This window comes from Arachis stenosperma, chromosome 1, assembly GCF_014773155.1.
Source record: "Arachis stenosperma cultivar V10309 chromosome 1, arast.V10309.gnm1.PFL2, whole genome shotgun sequence".
In the NCBI taxonomy this organism is placed as follows: Eukaryota; Viridiplantae; Streptophyta; class Magnoliopsida; order Fabales; family Fabaceae; genus Arachis; species Arachis stenosperma.
The window spans coordinates 48,632,835-48,659,858 of NC_080377.1; the positions used below are offsets into that span (position 1 = coordinate 48,632,835).

At 37.6% G+C, this 27,024-nt stretch overlaps 1 protein-coding gene, 1 long non-coding RNA gene and 1 other non-coding gene across 8 annotated transcripts; 1 reads left to right on the forward strand and 2 right to left on the reverse strand.

The window, feature by feature from the left end:
- Positions 1–1,381: 1,381 nt before the first annotated feature.
- LOC130979452 (uncharacterized) lies at positions 1,382–7,164 on the reverse strand. Its single transcript, XM_057902901.1, has 8 exons — positions 7,015–7,164; positions 6,166–6,817; positions 2,768–2,943; positions 2,472–2,675; positions 2,275–2,367; positions 2,077–2,184; positions 1,502–1,846; positions 1,382–1,417 (listed from the first exon to the last, which is right to left on the reverse strand). Exons 1-8 carry the CDS (start codon positions 7,162–7,164, stop codon positions 1,382–1,384), a joined length of 1,764 nt encoding a protein of 587 aa, XP_057758884.1.
- Positions 7,165–16,181: 9,017 nt separating this feature from the next.
- LOC130951705 (small nucleolar RNA R71) lies at positions 16,182–16,289 on the forward strand. The gene has a single exon (XR_009074074.1). It is a non-coding gene; the product is annotated as a small nucleolar RNA R71 (small nucleolar RNA).
- A 4,390-nt stretch (positions 16,290–20,679) lies between these two features.
- Positions 20,680–26,490, reverse strand: LOC130939990 (uncharacterized). 6 transcript variants are annotated; one of them, XR_009070222.1, is made up of 10 exons: positions 25,947–26,490; positions 25,715–25,829; positions 25,050–25,183; positions 24,390–24,573; positions 22,849–23,011; positions 22,153–22,262; positions 21,955–22,066; positions 21,471–21,668; positions 21,174–21,241; positions 20,680–21,033 (listed from the first exon to the last, which is right to left on the reverse strand). It is a non-coding gene; the product is annotated as an uncharacterized LOC130939990 (long non-coding RNA). The 6 variants fall into 6 exon arrangements; XR_009070221.1 differs by having other exon boundaries at positions 21,106–21,241; XR_009070225.1 differs by adding an exon at positions 22,636–22,701 and having other exon boundaries at positions 20,680–21,241.
- Between the last annotated feature and the right edge of the window lie 534 nt (positions 26,491–27,024).

The following is a 27,024-nucleotide window of genomic DNA, read 5'->3' on the forward strand; positions in this document are numbered from 1 at the left end:
AGTATTTGATGGAGCGGCTGACTTGTTGAAGGTGCCTATGGTGTTAGAAGAGGAATGTCTTCAGCCTGTTTTGCAAGTTGGCTGGTAGTGGCTGTTGGCGGCCTGAGATATTTCCCGTTAGGGACGTACTCGTCATCCCGTGGAAGCATGGCTTTGGTGTCCCCAGCTCTGTAGGAGACTCCGGCTGTTGAGATGAGATCCGAAACCAAGGTGGGAAAAGGCAAAGTTACCTGTAATTTGTACATGTCCCATAGCACTCCGGATGTGTCTTAGTAAGTTTAAAGGCTGGTCTGTAAGGATGCACCATAGTAGAACGGCCATGTCTGCAGTGAAGGAGGACTCATGAGTGCTCGGAAATACTTAATGGGACATAATCTGTGCCCATACGCTAGCCTCTAAGGTAAGTGCGGAAGCTGATATTCCCTTAGGTCGGGAGCAATGGTATCCATAAATCCATCTGCTGCCAGCACTACAACAAACAAGGCTTTTCGCAACGGTCAAAAACCGTTGCCGTAGATTGAAAAGCCGTTCCCAAAACTTTAGGCAACGCTTTGGCAACGGTTTTTGACCTGTGGTATATGCGGCCGTTACCAATGGTCAAAGGCAACGGTTTTTTATCTAAGGCAATGGTAACAGAAAAACCGTTGCCACAGTTAGTGCCTAAGACAACGATTTTGACGAAAAATTTTAAACAACGATTTTGATCCGTTACTCAATAAGCAACGGTTTCGAACCGTTCCTATTAACATGACAACGGTTTAAAACCGTAACTGGATAGGCAACGGTTTTAAACTGTTGTCGTTTTATTATTCACATAGCCAACGGTTTTAAACCATTACCATTGGTGTCAGGTTTCGGCAACGGTTTTTGAACCGTTGCCAGTTTATAGCCATCTATGACAACGGTTTTAAAGTGTTACAGTTGATGTCGTTTTCGGCAACGGTTGTAATACCATTGCTATTTTATAGTGATCTAAAATAACGGTTTTAAAACGTTACCTTTAGAGTCGCGTTTTGGCAACGGTTTTATTATGTAGTCATCTTTGACAACGGTTTTATAACTATTGACAACGATTTTTTTGTGATATATAATTTTTTATTTATAATAGTTTTCTCGTGAATTAAATTCATTTCAGTTTTTTTTAATTGTTTAGTATCAATAAATATTCTAAACTATTTGAATTAAGTCACTAAAGAAAAATAATTGAATATTTCTCATCAAATTTAACTTATAAAAATTGTTGTAAGATCCACAATATCATCTGAGTTTGCAAAAAATATAATAACAAAAGAGAGGGTTGAAATAGCTAAGTAGCAAATAGTCATCATGTCCACAAGTTCATGACTTTTACCCTATAACATTTGCTTTTAAAAAGTTGACCTTAATCAAGTTCGATTTCCCCTTCAACATAGTTTTCCTGTAAACATAAAAAAAAATCAAATATAAAACTACACATCTTTAAGATATGATAATATATAGAAACTTTAACAACAAATAATACCTCTTCATGCGCATCATTATTGTTCGGATTCCCTAAAGTGCTTCCTAATTGAGCAGCTAACATGTCAAGGTCCGCTCCTGAGCTTTTTTGTTGCAGCATCATCTTAACAAGCGATTTTAGTTTATCTACTTCTTTTTGCATCACATCAACCTTATTCTCTAATGTTGCTTTCTCAGTTGCATGTTGCTGCTTAAGGGTGGCAATTTCCTCATTTTTCTTCAACAAAGTTGGTGTGGTTACTCTTCCGTGACATCGCACTCTCCCTGCCTTCTCTTTCCCAAATATGGATTGGAAAGCTCTAATTGCTGATTCTTTAGACTTTTTATTCTCAGCTTGCAAATATGCCTAAATTAATGTGAAGAAAAATAATAGTAATAAAATAAGAGTAAATACACAATTGGAGTAAAGGCTTATATCATTTGACAACATCGAAACAAATAATAGAGATTAAAAATAATGTCAAGATTCTTTAACTCAACGCAAGCATAAAAATAACCACAAGTGATGGACAAATTGCCAAGACACAAGAAATCCATAACCTATTTTAACCAAATTAACTCCTAATTAATACTTACAATAACATCCAGAGTGTCTTCATCCAATGATTTTCCCTTTGTGCTTTGGCGAGTCTCAACAAACATTTCTGCTTGAGTAGGTGGTTCATTATTTTCCTTAGAAGCAGCCTATAAGTCCAATTCAAATAGCATTTATATAGAGTTAAAAGGCACACCACACATACACAAACAAATTCAACAAGGAATTAAAAATTGTACCAATCTTGCACGTATTCTTGCAAAATTTATTGGTCCCTTTCGATGCCTAAATTTCTGTTGTGCCCTATTTTTTTTATTCTGCACAGACATTTTCTACATAACAAGGGACAAGTATTATCAACAAATCATCAAACTTCACTCATATGTGTATATAATATAATTGCATAAACAATTACACTAAGTTTCACATGTCTTACCTTAACTTTCTCAGTTCTCCAATAAGCAATTAACTTGCGAAAATGACTCTCAGGTATACTCTTAGGACGATTTTTCAGCATCTCATTAACACATTTGTATGGCAGAAAATGAGTTTGCTTTATTGTAGTCTTATACCTTCTCCAGTTGTCATTGATACGAGCAAGGACCATCCTCTTTCCTTCAGTTGGAATAATGAATTTAGCCTATAAAACACAATTATTATTTGCTAGTAAGAATAAAATACATGTGTACATTTCCAAATACTTTCTAAAAGAAACAAGAATAAAGTTCTCACTTGAACATATTCCCAAATGGCTTCTTTATCTTTAATCCCCTTCCAATTTGTGTAAATTAATGGACAAAAATCTGAATTCCTTGCCACTGTGCCCAAAAATTTGCTCAAGTTGTTTACAGCTTCATCAGTAGGACCAATTGCCTCTCCTTCACTATCTAGAGTAATTTGTTCTCTATCTTTGGTGTGCGAAATTGTGATCACTACACAACTTTGCACAACTAACCAGCAAGTGCACTGGGTCGTCCAAGTAATACCTTACGTGAGTAAGGGTCGATCCCACGGAGATTGTTGGTATGAAGCAAGCTATGGTAACCTTGTAAATCTTAGTCAGGCAGACTCAAATGGGTATAGATGATGAATAAAACATAAAGATAAAGATAGAGATACTTATGTATATCATTGGTGAGAACTTCAGATAAGCGAATGGAGATGCTTTGTCCCTTCCGTCTCTCTGCTTTCCTACTGTCTTCATCTAATCCTTCTTACTCCTTTCCATGGCAAGCTGTATGTAGGGTTTTACCGTTGTCAGTGGCTACCTCCCATCCTCTCATTGGAAATGTTCAACGCACCCTGTCACGGCACGGCTATCCATCTGTCGGTTCTCAATCAGGCCGGAATAGAATCCAGTGATTCTTTTGCGTCTGTCACTAACGCCCCGCCCTCAGGAGTTTGAAGCACGTCACAGTCATTCAATCATTGAATCCTACTCAGAATACCACAGACAAGGTTTAGACCTTTCGGATTCTCTTGAATGCCGCCATCAGTTCTAGCTTATACCACGAAGATTCCGGTTAAAGAACCCAAGAGATATCCACCCAATCTAAGGTAGAACGGAGGTGGTTGTCAGGCACACGTTCATAGGTGAGAATGATGATGAGTGTCACGGATCATCACATTCATCAAGTTGAGGAACAAGTGATATCTTGGGACAAGAACAAGCAGAATTGAATAGAAGAACAATAGTAATTGCATTAATACTCGAGGTACAGCAGAGCTCCACACCTTAATCTATGGTGTGTAGAAACTCCACCGTTGAAAATACATAAGAACAATAGTGATCATTGGTTTCGGCCCCAGAGAGGGAACCAGAAGAACCAAGATCTGATCTAAGAACTAGATGTCCCAAGATGATCTAGAGATCTAAAGTGATCAAAAGATATAAATACAATAGTAAAAGGTCCTATATATAGAGAACTAGTAGCCTAGGGTGTACAGAGATGAGTAAATGACATAAAAATCCACTTCCGGGCCCACTTGGTGTGTGCTTGGGCTGAGCAATGAAGCATTTTCGTGTAGAGACTCTTCTTGGAGTTAAACGCCAGCTTTTATGCCAGTTTGGGCGTTTAACTCCCATTTTGGTGCCAGTTCCGGCGTTTAACGCTGGAAATTCTGAAGGTGACTTTAAACGCCGATTTGGGCCATCAAATCTTGGGCAAAGTATGGACTATCATATATTGCTGGAAAGCCCAGGATGTCTACTTTCCAACGCCGTTGAGAGCGCGCCAATTGGGCTTCTCTAGCTCCAGAAAATCCACTTCGAGTGCAGGGAGGTCAGAATCCAACAGCATCTGCAGTCCTTTTCAGTCTCTGAATCAGATTTTTGCTCAGGTCCCTCAATTTCAGCCAGAAAATACCTGAAATCACAGAAAAACACACAAACTCATAGTAAAGTCCAGAAAAGTGAATTTTAACTAAAAACTAATAAAAATATACTAAAAACTAACTAGATCATACTAAAAACATACTAAAAACAATGCCAAAAAGCGTACAAATTATCCGCTCATCAATCTTCCAACTGTCTTGCATGAATCTTCAAGCATTGTGTAGGTCCTCGTGTTTTCTTCACTGTTGTCTCTATACAAAGATACTCATTATATATGACATTTCTGAATTTAAACAAACAGCAAAATCAACCCATATGAACTCACTAAAATCAAATCAGCACTAATCAAGATCAATTTATATGAATTAAATGGCAGCAAGCGAAAATGGCAATCAGCAGCGATATCAAAATTAGCATAATAAGCCATTGACAAGGATAAAATAGCACGCACTATACAATTTGAGAAGAGAACATTCTAGGCATCAGCAGTAACCAAAGAGTTCAACCTAAATCCACTACGAATCAGATATAATTTCCTAGTTGCTAACCACCTATAATCCACTAAGCATGCATAGCTAAATCGACTAATTTAACAAAAACTGAACAAACTAATTAAACTAAGAAACTATAAACATGGAAAAAAATTGAGAAATTTCGACATCACTCTGGCAGTAAATAGGACATTTCTGAATTTAAATAAACAGCAAAATCAACCGATATGAACTCACTAAAATCAAATCAGCACTAATCAAGATCAATTTATATGAATTAAGTGGCAGCAAGCGAAAATGGCAACCAACAGCGATATAAAAATTAGCAAAATTAGCCATTAACAAGGATAAAACAGCACGCACTATACAATTTGAGAAGAGAACATTCCAGGCATCAGCAGCAACCAAAGAGTTCAACCTAAATCCACTACAAATCAGATATAATTTCCTAGTTGCTAACCACCTATAATCCACTAAGCATGCATAGCTAAATCGACTAATTTAACAAAAACTGAACAAACTAATTAAACTAAGAAACTATAAACATGGAAAAAAATTGAGAAATTTCGACAGTACTCTGGCAGTAAATAGGACGTTTCTGAATTTAAACAAACAGCAAAATCAACCCATATGAACTCACTAAAATCAAATCAGCACTAATCAAGATCAATTTATATGAATTAAGTGGCAGCAAGCGAAAATGGCAACCAACAGCGATATCAAAATTAGCATAATAAGCCATTGACAAGGATAAAACAGCACGCACTATACAATTTGAGAAGAGAACATTCCAGGCATCAACAGCAACCAAAGAGTTCAACCTAAATCCACTACGAATCAGATATAATTTCCTAGTTGCTAACCACCTATAATCCACTAAGCATGCATAGCTAAATCGACTGATTTAACAAAAACTGAACAAACTAATTAAACTAAGAAACTATAAACATGGAAAAAAATTGAGAAATTTTGACAGTACTCTGGCAGTAAATAAGACGTTTCTGAATTTAAACAAACAGCAAATTCAACCCATATGAACTCACTAAAATCAAATCAGCACTAATCAAGATCAATTTATATGAATTAAATGGCAGCAAGCGAAAATGGCAATCAGTAGCGATATAAAAATTAGCAAAATTAGCCATTAACAAGGATAAAACAGCACGCACTATACAATTTGAGAAGAGAAATTCCAGGCATCAGCAGCAACCAAAAAGTTCAACCTAAATCCACTACAAATCAGATATAATTTCCTAGTTGCTAACCACCTATAATCCACTAAGCATGCATAAGTAAAAGTTTACCTTTCAAAGTATTGTCTAAGTTCTCAGCCTCAGTTGGATTAATATAATCCTTGTCCTGCTCCTCTATAATATCTCCTTCATTCTCATCTAATTGCTCTTCACCATCAGGTTCATTGTTAAGTTTAAGAAATGTATCAATCGGCATTGAAGCAAATTGACGTGTTTTTCCCTTCTTAGTTGGCCTTTCTTGCAAGCTGCCACAATCTTCAATATCATCTTCAATTGTGGTCTCTTTTCTCTTCAAATCTTGACTCATTCTAGAATCTACTTCTGTAGTATTCTTGTGAGCCATAGCAGTAGATTTAGAAGGAAGTTCCTTTTCTTGTCTACATGTTGATCCTTGTGAGCGAGTCATACTTGCTTCCTTCTGTACTTTACTTTTCTTCAAATTCTGCCCTTTTTCTTTTGCAACTTTTGGCTTTTCTACAAAATTCTGCTTATCATTTGCTTGGACACCATTTTTTCTTAACAACTGCTCCCTTTCCCTATCACTAAGGGTTTTTATCCTCTTAAGTGGTGGTGGTGGTTGATGTTGCTGCTGACCGGAAGACATCTTTTCTCGCTTAACTTCTATATTTTTGAAGAACTTTGCACGCAATTCAGCACTTGACTTTGAATCTATCTCATTTTCAATGAATTTTTTGAACATTTTCTGAAAAAAAGAAATAAAATCTATTAACATAACAGGAAAAAATCATATCACATATTAAAAGAACCAAGAATCTATAAGAAATGCACCTGTTCATAAATAATTACACCAAAAATAAAACTCAAAAAAATTATTCTATGTTGAGAAGAGAAATCTCTTTAAAGATCAGAATCATCATCATATTCAGCTTGTTGTAGAACAAGTGAAGGTTTCTCAATGATTGTATTTGGCATGTCTTCTCTAGTCCATTGAACTTCACAATTATCCTTTGGGACAAACAAATTATTCGCTTGATCAAAGGGGTCCTTCTGATTAGACTCTTCGGCTTCAACATCATACCCATCATACATATTGAATAAATCCCTTGGCACTATTTTCCAAAATGTTTGAGTTTGATAAACAGGAATTTAAATCAGAGAATTTATGTAATTTAAATAAAAACCTTGACCAGGAGAAGATTAATCGGAAGTTCTATCCTTGTTGGATTTCTCTCAAGATTAATTGATAATTCAAGGTTGTTTCCACTTAGTTATCCTTTACTGAATAAAGGAATGTCAAGTAAGTTGGAAATCTACTTCTATTCACAAGTTCTAATCCTTTCCCTTGGGAAGGATTAGCGTTAGTGACTAGAGAGCCAGCCAACAATAAACCCAATTATAATTTAGCTCTTGAGTATTCCAACTCAAGGTTCTCCTTTTAATCAACTCCCAATCAAGTTAGGGAACTCCTCCATTATCATGAATGTAAACTTCACAAAATTAAAAAAGGGAAATAAAGAAAGACATGATAAACAATAATAAAAAGATCAATTAAAATTAAAAATGGTTCTTGTATTAATAAATTATAAAAATAATCCAATTGTAACTCTGGATAAATTAAGGATATGAAAGAGTAAGCGAAAAGTAAGAAAACAAACTAGAATGATGAAGTCTTGGCGGAGGTAATAATTCTTCTCAATATCCCAATCCAAAAAGCAATAAAACAAAATTCTAAGAACTATAAATGTGTAGAGAGAAAACCTAGGAGAGGAGTAAAATCAGATCTAAAAACTAAAATTATGCGGAATAAGAGTTGTTTCTAGTCTCTGCATGTTCCCTGGCTCTAATCTGCGTTTCTGGGCCGAGAACTGGGTTAAAACGCGGCCCAAAATCCACGCCAGTGATTTCTACAAATTCTGTAGATCGCGCATGCCACGCGTCCGTGTCGTCCACGCGTTCGCGTCATCCACCGTTTTTCCTTGCCATGCGTGCACGTCGTCCACGCATTCGCGTCACTCGTGTAGGTTCCAATCCATGCGCTCGCGTCAGGCACGCGTTTGTGCCGCTGTGATTTTCGCCAATTCGTGCGAATGCGTGAGCCATGCGTTGGTGTCGCTTCTTGCTGGTCATCTCTTCAATTTCTTGTGTTCCTTCTATTTTTGCAAGCTTCCTCTCCATTCTCTAAGCCATTCCTGCCCTATGAAGCCTAAAACACTTAACACACAGATCATGGCATCGAATGGTATAAAGAAGAATAAAAATATACAATTAAAAGATCTTTAGGAAGCAAGTTTTCAATCATAGAACAATTTTGGGAAGGAATTGTAAATACATGCAAATCATATGAATAAGTAGGTGCAGACTTGATAAAACCACACAATTAAATACAATATAAATCATAAAATAATAGTTTATCATCTGCCTAAATCTATGGCCTTGACTACGAAAGCCCGATGACCCATGAAATACCATTTTTGACTATAGGTGAGTTAGTTAGTCTCAGCATCTAAGTCGCACATAGAACAAGCTTACATCAATGCAACATACATCTTAAATATTTTTTTCTCGTTAGTGTCATACATTTCAACACTTTCTTATAGCTGCTTCAAATCATCTATCGAGGGCTGTAGGTAGACATCTATATCATTCCCAGGTATTTTAGGACCGGGAATAATCATTGATAGCATAAAAGAAATGGGTTTCATGCAATCCCAGGGAGGTAAGTTGTATGGGATAACAATCAAGGGCCAAATTGAGTATTTTGAACTCAAATTTTCAAAAGGATTAAAGCCATCACTAGCTAAGGCTAAGCAAACGCAGCACGGATCACTACTAAAGTCAGGATATCTTTTATCAAATGCTTTTCATGTCTCACCGTCCCTTGGATGCCTCAAAAAACCATCAGATTTAGGACCTTTCTTATGCCACAACATGTCAAGGAATGTCTCATTGGACATGAACATCTGTTGCAGTCATGGAACAAGGGGAAAGTAACGAAGAATCTTCACCGCCTGTGATTTCCCATTCTTCTTAACAACCACATTGATTCTTACAACAGAATTCTTCTTAGTCTTTTGCTTCCATCTCGATGTCCCACATTACTTGTACTTAGACAGTTCTTGGTTGCTACCCTGGTATAGCATGCAGTCATTCGGAGATGCATCTATCTTCTTGTACGCAATACCGAGCTTTCTTGTGATCCTCTTAGCATCATGCAATGAAGTCGGAATTTTCGCATGCTCAAAGGGGTCTCCCAGTAGCTCTAGAATCATTCAGAAGGCCTTGTCGCTCACTCCGCACATGCATTTTATATGGTATAGCCACACCAAGAAAGACAACTTGGAGAATTTTGAGCATCCTGGAAACAATTTCTGCTCTCCATCTTTAAGCAGGTGGTGAAAAGTACGGGCCTCGGGACTAGGTTCGCTGTATAGATACGGCAACTCTTCTGCACCCCCTCTGGAATGTTCATTGCTTGTGTCTTCTTAGCCAATCAGTCCTGGGAAGTTGAATACCTCGTGGACCATGTTGCGCATTGGATCTCTAAGGTTTCTATAGAGTTCACCTTCTTGTCTATTATTAGAGATCTCTACGACACGTCTATCATCGTGATGTAACCAAAAGGTATAATTAAGGAGAAAGGGTTTTATCAACAGTTGATTGTAGGAATCCTCTCTAGTTTGCAAAAGATGGTATCTACACAAAGAATATGGACAATGTATCATCCTATTGGGTAATGCATTAGCAAATGCGAAGTCTAGACATACGTTTAAACTGGCCCTATATTCTACACCACCTCGTGGCTTTGAAATCCAACTCTTATCTATATCTACTTTAATGAAATCATACAAACAAAATGGTGCGCAAAATCGTGATCACTACAACTTCGCACAACTAACCAGCAAGTGCACTGGGTCGTCCAAGTAATAAACCTTACGCGAGTAAGGGTCGATCCCACGGAGATTGTTGGTATGAAGCAAGCTATGGTCACCTTGTAAATCTTAGTCAGGCAGACTCAAATGGGTATAGATGATGAATAAAACATAAAGATAAAGATAGAGATACTTATGTATATCATTGGTGAGAGCTTCAGATAAGCGTATGAAGATACTGTCCCTTCCGTCTCTCTGCTTTCCCACTGTCTTCATCCAATCCTTCTTACTCCTTTCCATGGCAAGCTTATGCAAGGGTTTCACCGTTGTCAGTGGCTACCTCCCATCCTCTCATTGGAAATGTTCAATGCACCCTGTCATGGCACGGCTATCCATCTGTCGGTTCTCAATCAGGCCGGAATAGAATCCAGTGATTCTTTTGCGTCTGTCACTAACGCCCCGCCCTCAGGAGTTTGAAGCACGTCACAGTCATTCAATCATTGAATCCTACTCAGAATACCACAGACAAGGTTAGACCTTCCGGATTCTCTTGAATGCCGCCATCAATTCTTGCCTATACCACGAAGACTCTGATCTCACGGAATGACTGGCTCGTTTGTCAGGCGAGCGCTCAGTTGTCAGGCGATCAACCATGCATCGTGTATCAGGAATCCAAGAGATAAACACTAGAGCCTTGTTTGCTTGTAGAACAAGAGTGGTTGTGTATCACTTTGTTCATGAGTGAGAATGATGATGAGCGTCACATAATCATCACATTCATCAAGTTCTTGAGTGCGAATGAATATCTTAGAATAAGAACAAGCGGAATTGAATAGAAGAACAATAGTAATCGCATTAATACTCGAGGTACAGCAGAGCTCCACACCTTAATCTATGGTGTGTAGGAACTCCACCGTTTAAAATACATAAGAACAAGGTCTAGGCATGGCCGTGAGGCCAGCCTCCCAAAGTGATCAAAAGATCTAAAGAACAAAAGATTCCAAAGATCAGAAGATTATCAGAAGATGAAAATACAATAGTAAAAGGTCCTATATATAGAAAACTAGTAGCCTAGGGTGTACAGAGATGAGTAAATGACATAAAAATCAACTTCCGGGCCCACTTGGTGTGTGCTTGGGCTGAGCAATGAAGCATTTTCGTGTAGAGACTCTTCTTGGAGTTAAACGCCAGCTTTTATGCCAGTTTGGGCGTTTAACTCCCATTTAGGTGCCAGTTCCGGCGTTTAACGCTGGGAAATCTGAAGGTGACTTTGAACGCCGGTTTGGGCCATCAAATCTTGAGCAAAGTATGGATTATCATATATTGCTGGAAAGCCCAGGATGTCTACTTTCCAACGCCGTTAAGAGCGTGCCAATTGGGCTTCTGTAGCTCCAGAAAATCCACTTCGAGTGCAGGGAGGTCAGAATCCAACAGCATCTGCAGTCCTTTTCAGTCTCTGGATCAGATTTTTGCTCAAGTCCCTCAATTTCAGCCAGAAAATACCTGAAATCACAGAAAAACACACAAACTCATAGTAAAGTCCAGAAAAGTGAATTTTAAATAAAAACTAATAAAAATATACTAAAAACTAACTAAATCCTACTAGAAACATACTAAAAACAATGCCAAAAAGCGTACAAATTATCCGCTCATCACAACACCAAACTTAAATTGTTGCTTGTCCCCAAGCAACTGAAAATCAAATAAGATAAAAAGAAGAGAATATGCAATGAATTCCAAAAACATCTGTGAAGATCAGTATTAATTAGATGAGCGGGGCTTTTAGCTTTTTGCCTCTGAATAGTTTTGGCATCTCACTCTATCCTTTGAAATTCAGAATGATTGGCTTCTTTAGGAACTCAGAATCCAGATAGTGTCATTGATTCTCCTAGTTAAGTATGATGATTCTTGAACACAGCTACTTTATGAGTCTTGGCCGTGGCCCAAAGCACTCTGTCTTCCAGTATTACCACCGGATACATACATGCCACAGACACATAATTGGGTGAACCTTTTCAGATTGTGACTCAGCTTTGCTAGAGTCCCCAATTAGAGGTGTCCAGGGTTCTTAAGCACACTCTTTTTGCCTTGGATCACAACTTTATTTCTTTCTTTTTCTTTCTTTTTCTCTTTCTTTTTTTTTCGTTTTCTTTTCTCCCCTTTTTTTCGTTTTTCTCTTTTTTTTTTGTATTCACTGCTTTTTCTTGCTTCAAGAATCATTTTTATGATTTTTCAGATCCTCAGTAACATGTCTCCTTTTTCATCATTCTTTCAAGAGCCAACATTCATGAACCACAAATTCAAAAGACATATGCACTGTTTAAGCATACATTCAGAAAACAAAAGTGTTGCCACCACATCAAAATAATTAAACTGTTATAAAATTCAAATTTCATGCAATTCTTTTCTTTTTCAATTAAGAACATTTTTCATAACTTTAAGACATAGACACTAATGATCATAAGACACAAATATGGACAAACATAAAGCATAAATTTTCGAAAAACAAGAAAATAAAGAACAAGGAGATTAAAGAACGGGTCCACCTTAGTGATGGCGGCTTGTTCTTCCTCTTGAAGGTCTTATGGAGTGCTTGAGCTCCTCAATGTCTCTTCCTTGTCTTTGTTGCTCCTCTCTCATGATTCTTTGATCTTCTCTAATTTCATGGAGGAGGATGGAATGTTCTTGGTGCTCCACCCTTAGTTGTCCCATGTTGGAACTCAATTCTCCTAGGGAGGTGTTAATTTGCTCCCAATAGTCTTGTGGAGGAAAGTGCATCCCTTGAGGCATCTCAGGAATCTCATGATGAGAGGGGTCTCTTGTTTGCTCCATCCTTTTCTTAGTGATGGGCTTGTCCTCATCAATGGGGATGTCTCCCTCTATGTCAACTCCAACTGAATAACAGAGGTGACAAATGAGATGAGGGAAGGCTAACCTTTCCAAGGTAGAGGACTTGTCCGCCACCTTATAAAGTTCTTGGGCTATAACCTCATGAACTTCCACTTCTTCTCCTATCATGATGCTATGGATCATGATGGCCCAGTCTAGAGTAACTTCGGACCGGTTGCTAGTGGGAATGATTGAGCGTTGGATAAACTCCAACCATCCTCTAGCCACGGGCTTGAGGTCATGCCTTCTCAATTGAACCGGCTTCCCTCTTGAATCTCTCTTCCATTGGGCGCCCTCTTCACAAATGTCAGTGAGGACTTGGTCCAACCTTTGATCAAAGTTGACCCTTCTAGTGTAAGGATGTTCATCTCCTTGCATCATAGGCAAGTTGAATGCCAACCTTACATTTTCCAGACTAAAATCCAAGTATTTCCCCCGAACCATAGTAAGCCAATTCTTTGGATCCGGGTTCACACTTTGATCATGGTTCTTGGTGATTCCATGCATTGGCATAGAACTCTTGAACCATTAAGATTCCGACTTGTTGAATGGGGTTGGTAAGAACTTCCCAACCTCTTCTTCGGATCTCATGTCGGATCTCTGGATATTCACTCTTTTTGAGTGAAAAAGGGACCTCGGGGATCACCTTCTTCAAGGCCACAACTTCATAGAAGTGGTCTTGATGCACCCTTGAGATGAATCTCTCCATCTCCCATGACTCGGAGGTGGAAGCTTTTGCCTTCCCTTTCCTCTTTCTAGAGGTTTCTCCGGCCATGGATGCCATAAATGGTTATGGAAAAACAAAAAGCAATGCTTTTACCACACCAAACTTAAAAGGTTTGCTCGTCCTCGAGCAAAAGAAGAAAGAAGAGAGTAGAAGAAGAAGAAATGAGGAAGATGGGAATGGCTTTGTGTTCGGCCAAAGAGGGGGAGAAGTGGTGTTTAGGTTGTGTGAAAATGAAGGTGTGAAGAAGGGTTTATATAGGAGAGGGGGGCTCATGGTTCGGTCATCTATGGGTGGGTTTGGGAGGGAAAGTGGTTTGAATTTGAAAGGTGAGGTAGGTGGGGTTTTATGAAGGATGGATGTGAGTGGTGAAGAGAAAGATGGGATTTGATAGGTGAAGGGTTTTTGGGGAAGAGGTGTTGAGGTGATTGGTGAGTGGGTGAAGAAGAAAGAGGGTGGTGGGGTTGGTGGGGATCCTGTGAGGTCCACAGATCCTGAGGTGTCAAGGAAAAGTCATCCCTGCACCAAATGGCAAGCAAAAACACGTTTTGTGCCAAATCTGGCGTTAAACGCCGGGCTGGTGCCCATTTCTGGCGTTTAACGCCAAGTTCTTGCCCTTTTCTGGCGTTTAACGCCAGTCTGGTGCCCCTTTCTGGCGTTAAACGCCCAGAGTGGTGCCAGACTGGGCGTTAAACGCCCACTGCTAGCCTTACTGGCGTTTAAACGCCAGTAGGTTCTTCCTCCAGGGTGTGCTATTTTTCTTCCTGTTTTTCATTCTGTTTTTGCTTTTTCAATTGATTTTGTGACTTCTTATGATCATCAACCTACAAAAAACATAAAATAACAAAAGAAAGTAGATAAAATATAACATTGGGTTGCCTCCCAACAAGCGCTTCTTTAATGTCAGTAGCTTGACAGAGGGCTCTCATGGAGCCTCACAGATACTCAGAGCAATGTTGAAACCTCCCAACACCAAACTTAGAGTTTGAATGTGGGGGTTCAACACCAAACTTAGAGTTTGGTTGTGGCCTCCCAACACCAAACTTAGAGTTTGACTGTGGGGGCTCTGCTTGACTCTGATTTGAGAGAAGCTCTTCATGCTTCCTCTCCATGGTGACAGAGGGATATCCTTGAGCCTTAAACACAAAGGATTCTTCATTCACTTGAATGATCAGTTCACCTCCATCAACATCAATCACAGCCTTTGCTGTGGCTAGGAAGGGTCTGCCAAGGATGATAGATTCATCCATGCATTTCCCAGTCTCTAGGACTATGAAATCAGCAGGGATGTAATGGTCTTCAATCTTCACCAAAACATCCTCTACAAGTCCATAAGCTTGTTTTCTTGAGTTGTCTGCCATCTCTAGTGAGATTCTTGCAGCTTGTACCTCAAAGATCCCTAGCTTCTCCATTACAAAGAGAGGCATGAGGTTTACACTTGACCCTAAGTCACACAGAGCCTTCTTGAAGGTCATGGTGCCTATGGTACAAGGTATGGAAAACTTCCCAGGATCTTGTCTCTTTTGAGGTAATTTCTGCCTAAACAAGTCTTCCAGTTCTTTGGTGGGCAAAGGGGGTTCATCCTCCCAAGTCTCATTTCCAAATAACATGTCATTTAGCTTCATGATTGCTCCAAGGTATTTAGCAACTTGCTCTTCAGTGACATACTCATCCTCTTCAGAGGAAGAATACTCATCAGAGCTCATGAAAGGCAGAAGTAAGTCCAATGGAATCTCTATGGTCTCATTTTGAGCCTCAGATTCCCATGGTTCCTCATTAGGGAACTCATTGGAGGTCAGTGCATGCCCATTGAGGTCTTCCTCAGTGGCGTTAACTTCCTCTCCCTCCTCTCCAAATTCGGCCATGTTGATGGCCTTGCACTCTCCTTTTGGATTTTCTTCTGTATTGCTTGGGAGAGTACTAGGAGGGAGTTCAGTAACTTTCTTGCTCAGCTGTCCCACTTGTGCCTCCAAATTCCTAATGGTGGACCTTGTTTCAGTCATGAAACTTTGAGTAGTTTTGATTAGATCAGAGACCATGGTTGCTAAGTCAGAGGTGTTCTGCTTAGAACTCTCTGTCTGTTGCTGAGAAGATGATGGAAAAGGCTTGCCATTGCTAAACCTGTTTCTTCCACCATTATTGTTATTAAAACCATGTTGAGGTCTCTCTTGATTCTTCCATGAGAAATTTGGATGATTTCTCCATGAAGAATTATAGGTGTTTCCATAGGGTTCTCCTAGGTAATTCACCTCTTCCATTGAAGGGTTCTCAGGATCATAAGCTTCTTCTTCAGATGAAGCATCCTTAGTACTGTTTGGTGCATTTTGCATTCCAGACAGACTTTGAGAAATCAAATTGACTTGCTGAGTCAATATTTTGTTCTGAGCCAATATGGCATTCAGAGTATCAATCTTAAGAACTCCTTGCTTCTGACTTGTCCCGTTGTTCACAGGATTCCTTTCAGAAGTGTACATGAATTGGTTATTTGCAACCATTTCAATTAGCTCTTGAGCTTCTGTAGGCGTCTTCTTCAGATGAAGAGATCCTCCAGCAGAGCTATCCAAAGACATCTTGGATAGTTCAGACAGACCATCATAGAAAATACCTATGATGCTCCATTCAGAAAGCATATCAGAGGGACACTTTCTGATCAATTGTTTGTATCTTTCCCAAGCTTCATAGAGGGATTCTCCTTCCTTCTGTCTGAAGGTTTGGACTTCCACTCTAAGCTTACTCAATTTTTGAGGTGGAAAGAACTTTGCCAAGAAGGCATTGACTAGCTTTTCCCATGAGTCTAAGCTTTCTTTAGGTTGTGAGTCCAACCATGTCCTAGCTCTGTCTCTTACAGCAAAAGGGAATAGCATAAGTCTATAGACCTCAGGGTCAACCCCATTAGTCTTGACAGTGTCACAGATTTGTAAGAATTCAGCTAAGAACTGATGAAGATCTTACAATGGAAGTCCATGGAACTTGCAATTCTGTTGCATTAGAGAAACTAATTGAGGCTTAAGCTCAAAGTTGTTTGCTCCAATGGCAGGGATAGAGATGCTTCTCCCATAGAAGTCGGGAGTAGGCGCAGTAAAGTCACCCAGCACCTTCCTTGCATTATTGTTGTTGTTGTTGTTTTCGGCTACCATGGTTTCTTTTTCTTTGAAGATTTCTGTCAGGTCCTCTACAGAGAGTTGTGCCTTAGCTTCTCTTAGCTTTCGCTTTAAGGTCCTTTCAGGTTCAGGGTCAGCTTCAACAAGAATGCCTTTGTCTTTGTTCCTGCTCATATGAAAGAGAAGAGAACAAGAAAATATAGAATCCTCTATGTCACAGTATAGAGATTCCTTGAGGTGTCAGAGGAATAGAAAAATAGAAGGAAGAAGTAGAGAATTCGAACTTAATTAGATAGAGTTCGAATTGTGCATTGAGAAGGAGTGGTACTCCATAAATAGAAGGATGTGGGAAGAGAGGAAGAAATTTTTGAAAATCAAGTGAAATATTTTGAAAACATTTTTTAAAAAAAAATTAATTAATTTTCGAAAATCAAGAGTGGGAAAGGAATCAAGTAATTTTTGAAAAAGATTTTTGAAATTAGAAATCAAAAAGATATGATTAAAAACTGTTTTGAAAAAGATGTGATTAAAAAGATATGATAAAAAAAAATTATGCTTTTAAAAAGATATGATTGAAAAGATATGATTTGAAAACAATTTTAAAAAGATTTGATTTTTAAAAATTAATGACTTGCCTAACAAGAAAAGATATGATTCAAACATTAAACCTTTCTCAACAGAAAAGGCAACATACTTAAAATGTTCAATCAAATCAGTAATTGTTAGTAAGTATCTTTGAAAAAGGAAAGAAATTGATTTTGAAAACATTTGATTGAAAAGATATGATTTGATTTTGAAAAACTTTGAAAACTTGAAAAAAAATTGATTTTGAAAACAAAATCCTCCCCCTTGTGCCATCCTGGCGTTAAACGCCCAGAATGGTGCACATTCTGGCGTTTAACGCCCAATGCACTACCTTTTTGGGCGTTAAACGCCCAACTAGGCACCTTGGCTGGCGTTTAAACGCCAGTCTGTCCTTCTTCACTGGGCGTTTTGAACGCCCAACTTTTTCTGTGTAATTCCTCTGCTGCATGTTCTGAATCTTCAGTTCCCTGTACTATTGATTTGAAAATAGAACCAAGATCAAATAAACAATGCATGCAAGACACCAAACTTAAAATTAGACACTAGACTCAAACAAGAAACATAAAATATTTTTGGTTTTTATGATTTTTATAAATTTTTTTGTGCTTTTTCGAAAATTATATGAAAATGGAAAATAAAGGTTTCAGAATTCTAAATTTGGATTCCAGGAATCATTGCAATGTTAGTCTAAGACTCCGGTCCAGGAATTAGACATGGCTTCGCAGCCAGCCAAGCTTTCAAAGAAAGCTTCGGTCCAAAACACTAGACATGGCCAATGGCCAGCCAAGCCTTAGCAGATCATTGCTCCAATAGCAAGATTGATAGAAATCAACAAGCTCTTGTGATGATGGGTTGAAACCTCGGTCCAATAAGATTAGACATGGCTTCTCAGCCAGCCAGACTTCAACAGATCATCATGAAACACTAGAATTTATTCTTAAGAACTCTGAAGAAAAATACCTAATCTAAGCAACAAGATGAACCGTCAGTTGTCCATACTCAAAATAATCCCCGGCAACGGCGCCAAAAACTTGGTGCGCGAAATCGTGATCACTACAACTTCGCACAACTAACCAGCAAGTGCACTGGGTCGTCTAAGTAATAAACCTTACGCGAGTAAGGGTCGATCCCACGGAGATTGTTGGTATGAAGCAAGCTATGGTCACCTTGTAAATCTTAGTCAGGCAGACTCAAATGGGTATAGATGATGAATAAAACATAAAGATAAAGATAGAGATACTTATGTATATCATTGGTGAGAGCTTCAGATAAGCGTATGAAGATACTGTCCCTTCCGTCTCTCTGCTTTCCTACTGTCTTCATCCAATCCTTCTTACTCCTTTCCATGGCAAGCTTATGCAAGGGTTTCACCGTTGTCAGTGGCTACCTCCCATCCTCTCATTGGAAATGTTCAACGCACCCTGTCACGGCACGGCTATCCATCTGTCGGTTCTCAATCAGGCCGGAATAGAATCCAGTGATTCTTTTGCGTCTGTCACTAACGCCCCGCCCTCAGGAGTTTGAAGCACGTCACAGTCATTCAATCATTGAATCCTACTCAGAATACCACAGACAAGGTTAGACCTTCCAGATTCTCTTGAATGCCGCCATCAATTCTTGCCTATACCACGAAGACTCTGATCTCACGGAATGACTGGCTCGTTTGTCAGGCGAGCGCTCGGTTGTCAGGCGATCAACCATGCATCGTGTATCAGGAATCCAAGAGATAAACACTAGAGCCTTGTTTGCTTGTAGAACAAGAGTGGTTGTCAGTCACTTTGTTCATGAGTGAGAATGATGATGAGCGTCACATAATCATCACATTCATCAAGTTCTTGAGTGCGAATGAATATCTTAGAATATGAACAAGCGGAATTGAATAGAAGAACAATAGTAATCGCATTAATACTCGAGGTACAGCAGAGCTCCACACCTTAATCTATGGTGTGTAGGAACTCCACCGTTGAAAATACATAAGAACAAGGTCTAGGCATGGCCGTGAGGCCAGCCTCCCAAAGTGATCAAAAGATCTAAAGAACAAAAGATTCCAAAGATCAGAAGATTATCAGAAGATGAAAATACAATAGTAAAAGGTCCTATATATAGAAAACTAGTAGCCTAGGGTGTACAGAGATGAGTAAATGACATAAAAATCCACTTCCGGGCCCACTTGGTATGTTCTTGGGCTGAGCAATGAAGCATTTTCGTGTAGAGACTCTTCTTGGAGTTAAACGCCAGCTTTTATGCCAGTTTGGGCGTTTAACTCCCATTTAGGTGCCAGTTCCGGCGTTTAACGCTGGGAAATCTGAAGGTGACTTTGAACGCCGGTTTGGGCCATCAAATCTTGGGCAAAGTATGGACTATCATATATTGCTGGAAAGCCCAGGATGTCTACTTTCCAACGCCGTTGAGAGCGCGCCAATTGGGCTTCTGTAACTCCAGAAAATTCACTTCGAGTGCAGGGAGGTCAGAATCCAACAACATCTGCAGTCCTTTTCAGTCTCTGGATCAGATTTTTGCTCAGGTCCCTCAATTTCAGCCAGAAAATACCTGAAATCACAGAAAAACACACAAACTCATAGTAAAGTCCAGAAAAGTAAATTTTAACTAAAAACTAATAAAAATATACTAAAAACTAACTAAATCCTACTAGAAACATACTAAAAACAATGCCAAAAAGCGTACAAATTATCCGCTCATCACAAAACAAATAAACAATTAATAAAGTCATACAGTTAGAAAAACTTAACAAAAGATTGGGGCTATGTGTGAAAGAACCAGTTATAGTTTATCACGATTATATAATGGGAGAGTAATAAAAGATTTATTTTCAATAATTTATTCCAAACAAAACCATGTAGAGAGCGAGATAATACACAACTAGAAAATGGATTAATACAAACAAATTTACAGATGGATTTAGTCTTTATTACAGACGGATTTTTGGTTACCGACAAAATTACCGACGGATTTTGTCCCTCTGTAAAAGCCCCGTCGGAAATTATTTACCGACGGATTTTTTTTCCGTCGAAACATTATCGACGAATTTTTACCAGTTACTGACGGATTTTCCCTCTATAAATTCTCCATCCATTTCCCAAAGGCGACGAACTTTCCGACAAATTTTCCGTCTGTAATTACAGACGAATGTTCAGACAGATTTTCCGTCTGTAATTACAGACAAATTTTCAGACAGATTTTCTGTCTGTAATTACAGACAAATTTTCTGACTGATTTTCCATCTATAATTACAAACGGATTTTCTGTTTGTAATTTGAACCTTGAAAAATCATCTCACACTCTGAATACAGACAAAAAATCCGTCTGTAAATCTGTCGATAAAATAAAATAGAAATTTTTACAATTTTTCCATTGCAAAATGAATACTTTAGGTTTATTTTTTAAATTTCCTCCATCAAACACACTGTAAATTGAAAAAAAAAAAAGCCAAATATCATATAGATAAACATAATATTCATTACATGATACCTATAAAATTGGATGTTATTTTTCAACATCATTGGCCAATATCTCACTTTCTCACTAAAAAGATACCTAAAAAAATAAGATGACCATCCTAATGTTACATGGATCTCTTTCATTAACAATACACTTAATACTTAAAGATGGAACAATCTAAAATATTAATGGATAACCAAATTGCATTGGCAGCATCAAGCTCCACATTGATTATGAGCAAATGCCGTAGAGAATCCCACTAACAAATGCATCACCGGCCCAGTTGTATCAATGTGGTTAACTTTAACATCTGCCACCGACCTTTGAATTTCTGTGCACACAATCAACAATGAAACAAGTGCTTATGCCACTCACTCTCAAATGGACTTGGTAGTAAACTTACCTTGGTGTAATATCTACAACCCTCTAAACCTTGTGTCACAATTAATAGCTTGAGATTAGGGTAAAAACCTTCTTTAACACAACATCATCATCGTTAGGATCATCACCCTCGACCAAAAATGTAATCTCCTCTGCACCTACATAAGATAATAACAAAAAATAATGAAAAATGCTTATGGGGCACTTAGTTTTGTTTCTGTTGTTATTTTAGTTGATAAGTTTTCATCATATATTACAAAAGTAAGACCCCTTTCTTTATTTTGTTGAAAGCAAGAAACCCAATAAATAGATACAAATTGAAAATGAAAAAAGAAATCAAAAGAAGAATGAAATTGGTGAAATGCAAAGTGTTATATATCATAATACCTTTATGATATCAGCTTTGTCCCATACACTCATTATGCCTTTCTAAGCAGCCTCAGCTGATGGCCATAGTGCCAATCTCAAATTTGGATCATATGAGAGAATACAACCAGATTCTTTAGCAATTCGCAACGCGGCAAGATGAGCTGACTTGCATGGATCATGAATCAAGCTAATGGAACCATAATGGAATATTTTAGCCTGCCATCAAGATTAGTATGAGTATGCTGACTAAAACCAAAATTCTTAGGCTGAAATTTTATGAACACACATAAATTAAGAAAACCACCAAAAAGTATGATTTTAACCACCAAAATAAATTATAATTTGAGATGACCAACCAAAACCAAATTCATGGACCCAACGGCCCACTCTGATCAATTATCAATATCTTCACAATGAATACAGTAGCACGTGCAACATATCATAATTAAATTTATACTTGCATATGAGTTGTAGAAGTAGGAGACAAGAAGAAAAGCAATACCTTCCATGTATAGTTAACAAATATCCCATCACATATGTCAAAGAAAGGTTTATTGTAATAGTTTAGTTGGTCTTGCCAATTCAGATCACCGTCAACTGTAACACTATCGTACCTACAATATCAAGAAAACACATCGAAGTCAAACCTTGTCACCATCCACCACAATAGAGTGTTGCTGATGTATCTTCCTCTACTTACCAAAGCACTAACGATCCAGCAACAGATGAATGCATCAATGACGATAAATGATCTACAAACTCTTTTAAGTTAGGAATTTGTCCTCGGTCCAAATTTACCTCCATATTTATCTGCAATTGACGATTCATTGACTAGACTACAAAATATGCAATTCTGTGAAGTATTGGAAAGTAATTATGCATTTGCTCAGCATGGGTGTGACACTGTGTATGTATGCAAAAGACTAGATATCTGTATCTAAGAAGCCATTCCAAAGTAGCATCGATCCATTTCTCTTCTATGAATTCTAGGTTTTACAAACTTCCATTAAAATACCAAAGTTAAGGATCAATTATAGTAAGATAATATCTCCTATTATTTTATCTGAAATTTGTTTCCATCTCTATTTACAAAGTTCACTAATATATCAAATTAATTAGATAATAAAATTCAAATGGACATGAATATAAACTCTAAAAGCACAGATGGAGATAAAGAATTTACTAGCCAACCATCGAAGCCTAAAGTAACAGCAAGCTCCACCAGATGTTCTACATACATTTGAGCAGACTCCACCAACAAAGTTCAAATAAAATTGATGCAGTAAGTCATCTCAGAACTTATGCAATGGAATAATCTATTTTTCTTCTGATTCAAGCATGAGCAATTAGTAATGCCAGTAAACATCTATGTGTGGCGGGGACAAAAAAAACTCACCTTTAATAATATTAACCACCAAACTGTGTTAGGCGATGAGCAGTGTTAAAAGTAACCAAACTGTGTGAAAAGTAGACAAAAACATCGATCAAATGCCAATGCCGAATTTCATAAGCATCAAGGTTGGTCCCCCCTTGAACCCACTTGTCATCTAAGTACCCTCCTACATTACACCAATACAAAAATCCAAGTATTTCATACAACAATGCAAGTATTAAGTACGATACACATATACTTGGTCACAAAGTTAAGAAATTTTCAGCTACCATTATTTGGTGCAGATACCCATATGCAAGTATAAATTTAACTATGATGCACCTTCAGGCTTATGGAGTGATTCAAAACATGTTGTTCCTTTCCATTTAATTGATTTCTGACGTGAGAGCACTGCACAAACACACACCCTTTGGGTAAGGTTGGACTTGACATGCTTTCATGCTTACATTGATTTCTTTTGTGGGCGCTTGATGTGTCCTTAATTACCACTGCTATTTACTACTTACTACTACGAACTATTCACTCTGGATTTCCCACATAAGCCAAAACTATAGTACCATAGATTCTTACTACTCATTAATTATTTCCCTTGCCTTTTTAATTTTGGAGTATATACTATGATGGAATAGTTAATTGACTGGCTACATTTTAGGCGGCACTCATTCAAGTTTCTAGCACCACCTAAAACCTTCTATTCCTTCTAGGACAAATATTTATATAGGTAATATTTATAATTATATATAGGTAATATTTATAATGATATATTTTTCTAATAATAATTAATAAATACAAACAAAAACTAACAAAAAGGACAAATTATAGTTATCTTTAACAGTTTAACCTCCTAATTTTAGTCTCTCAACATTTTTTCTATAAATAACTGTGACCTTCTTCTTTTTTTTTCTATAAATACTATACTTACACAACACCATCACTACTTGGTTTGCACAAGTAACAATGAGAATCTACGCGGCTTTCTTTGACCATTAAGAAAGCCTATAATGTCTTTTAGGAACAGAGGGATTAACTTGGACAACAAGGGGGAGAAATTTGCTCTTATAGTTTTGAAACCATGGTTGAGCTGCAAATATCAACACAAACTAGATTGAAGCCATTATATACATGTGCCTCTTCAACAATTTGCTCTGGAAACTCCTGAGGACTCTTCTAACTCTGTCATGTTGTAGTATTTTCATTTGTTATAAATAAATATGTTAAGATTACGCGATGTAAATATGTAATGGATGATATAAATAACTGTTTAACTGTTATGGTAGTATAAATAGTTAGTTCCTTTGTACATTTCAGTTTTCTAGTTCATTACTCTATAAATCTAAGAGAATTATCTCTCGCAAGCTCTATTTTTCTCGGCTTCTTCTTGCACTCATGAACTAAATCACCAACATTTTCTCAGTTTGCGTAAGATATATAAATGAAGTTATTAGATTATATTTGAAATTGGTACCATATGAAAATAGTCACATGAATTTACAAAAGCAACAAGATCTTAAGAAACAAAGTAACAAACAGATGGAATGTGTGACCTGAAGGAATCGGAGGGGCAAGTCTCCCCTGGTCTTGGGTTCCAGAAGGCTTTCAACTTCCCTGAAATTGGTGAGGAAAGCCACCCTTCCATCTCTGGTGGAGCCCAACCATGTGCCACCGCCAAGCTCATCCCTTCCGCCCAATATAATGTCACCGGCCCACCATCCTAACGGCTCTGTGGGCCTGTCAGCAATAAACAAATGGTTTTCATTAGTCACCCAAGTTAAAATCAATCACCCTTAATCTAACCACTTTTGGGTAATTGAGAAAAATTTGATGAATATATAGTATTCCTCTCTCTCTCTCTCTCTCTCTCTCTCTCTATCTCTCTCTCTCTCTCTCTCTCTCTCTCTCTCTCTCTCTCTCTCTCTCTCTCTCTCTCTCTCTCTCTCTTGATGTATATGAATGAATGAAAGTGATTTGGTTTCACACTAAGCTTAAGGCAGTGGTGGTTTTGGCAATGAGGCAAAGAGACAAGTAGTAGTTTTGGTTTTCTATTTATTAATTTTGGAATCCCTATACCCTAAAGCACCATTAATAAGTGGTTAAATTCTGGACAAGTTTTCGTTTACATAAATTAATTCATATCAGAACAAAAACCAGCGTTTAAAAGAGAAATGATATCATTTTTTCAATTGAAGGGCGCAATATAGATTTACCTCAACAAGGACCTTTGCCTTCTTTGATTTAAGATCAACAGAATCCTTCTCAGATTTCATTAAAGCTAACTTATTCTTCCGTTTCACCCTTCTCTGAGCAGCTGCTTCTGCCTCTTCATCTTCAGAGCTTCTAGCTGCATTAGAAAACTCTGTTATACTTTTGATTTTCAAATGCGTTCATTTCCTAGTTTATTTCATTTTTCTAAACTCAACCATAGAGCTTCAACTCCACATGCACAACTTTTCACCTCCAATATATAAGAAAAATAATAGGCAACACTAGTCACAAAAAAAATATTATATCATGGTAATTGTTATATGAGATTTATTTTATTTTATTTGCTAGAAGCCAACAAATATGTTGGAATGTACAACAAATGGCATCAAAATTACAGTATATTTGATGAGAAAATACCACTCTTGTAATTCTGCATATTGGTATTGGATTTATATATGACTTGCTTTTCAGGTCTCAATTAAACATTGAGGAATATATTTTACTAAAATCACTAGGTGAATAGGTTGCAACCATCACACAATCATATCATATCCAAAATCCTGCAACTGGGTTTGAACAATGCAAAATAAAAATTTCTTTCCATTAAAGAATATTTTTTGAAATTGCTTTAGGATATATTCTCTAAATTGAACTGTCTAATCCCTACCATTTTCATCATTGTGATCACCACCAGCATCATCAATTCTAAAATTAACAAAATCCTTCGTGTCATCTTCCTCTTCAAGTTCATCATAACCTTCCATATACTCTATCTCTGCTTCCTGTTTAATAACCAAAAATGAAAAAAGAAATTAAATACAAGGCAACATATTGTTCAAGTAAAATTTCAAACAGTTTTGCATGACACATATATGACAACAGAAAATGCAGATGCATACCTCCTCCTCTTCCTCAGCAATAAAAATAAAACTAGTCAATGCATTCAGGAACCTTGATTTCACGAACATGTTTATAAGAACACAAAATAAAAAACTATAACTGTTACAAGTTCTTATCATAGAATAGGAAATAGAATCATAGTTAGCGATGGAACATAGGATAATATAATTAGAGTTAGCGATGGTATTGAAAGAAAGAAAACAGCGATGAAAGAGAAAAGAGATTAGGTTATCTTCACAGCTGAGGCATGATCGAAGAGAGAAACACAGCAACACACGGAAAAGAGCAAGCACTAGTGGCGAGATTGAAGAGAGAAACACACATTAGGGTTCAAAAGGGAGCGAAGCGAGCAAGGCCGATGGAAGGGGTGCGACGAAAAGAACCAGGAAGGGGTGCGACGGAAGGGAGTGATGCGAGCAAGGCCGATGGAAGTAGAGTGCAATGGAGGTTCGGTGAGACGGCGGTGCAATGCTGATAGCGCCGCCGATGAAGCATTCAGAGGGATGAGTGATGAATCGTGAGGGTGTAGTGTGAAATGAAGAGATAACCGTGATCTTCAAATCTTTATTCTAATATTTTCGACGAAAAATTTTAAATTACAGACAGATTTTTCGTCTGTAATAATTTAATAAAGCGCAGCATTTTGTCTATTTAATTACAGATTGATTTTCCATCTGTAACTATTTTCCACAAAAAAAATTAATTTTACCGACAAAATTGTCGACGGATTTTGTTTTCCGTCTGTAATTTATGCTAATTTATTTTTCTTGTTTTCCGACAAAAAAATTTCTCTGAAATTTCGTCTGTATTTCTGTGGGATAAAATCCGTTGAAAATATCCGTCTGTAATAACTGATTTTTTAGTAGTGATAACTTAAAAGAAAACAAAAACAAAGTTACCTCCAATCAACCTAATATGTAGCATACGAAAGGTATTGAGAAGGTTGCTTACTCATTACAAAATTTTGTGCTTTCTAAAAAATTACTGATAAAAAGAATTGCTGGTTTTAAAGTCAAAAAATGAAAAAAGAAAGAAAAACTTTTTTAAAAATAAAAAAATAAAACAGGAGTAAATGTT

Excerpts from the sequence above, each read along its gene's own strand:
- LOC130979452 (XM_057902901.1), bottom strand. The coding sequence starts at position 7,164 with ATGTATGATGGGTATGATGTTGAAGCCGAAGAGTCTAATCAGAAGGAC. Across the intron at positions 2,676-2,767 it reads CCATTTGGGAATATGTTCAA|GCTAAATTCATTATTCCAAC; the intron begins GTGAGAACTTTA and ends TGTGTTTTATAG. Across the intron at positions 1,418-1,501 it reads ATAATGATGCGCATGAAGAG|GAAAACTATGTTGAAGGGGA; the intron begins GTATTATTTGTT and ends TTATGTTTACAG.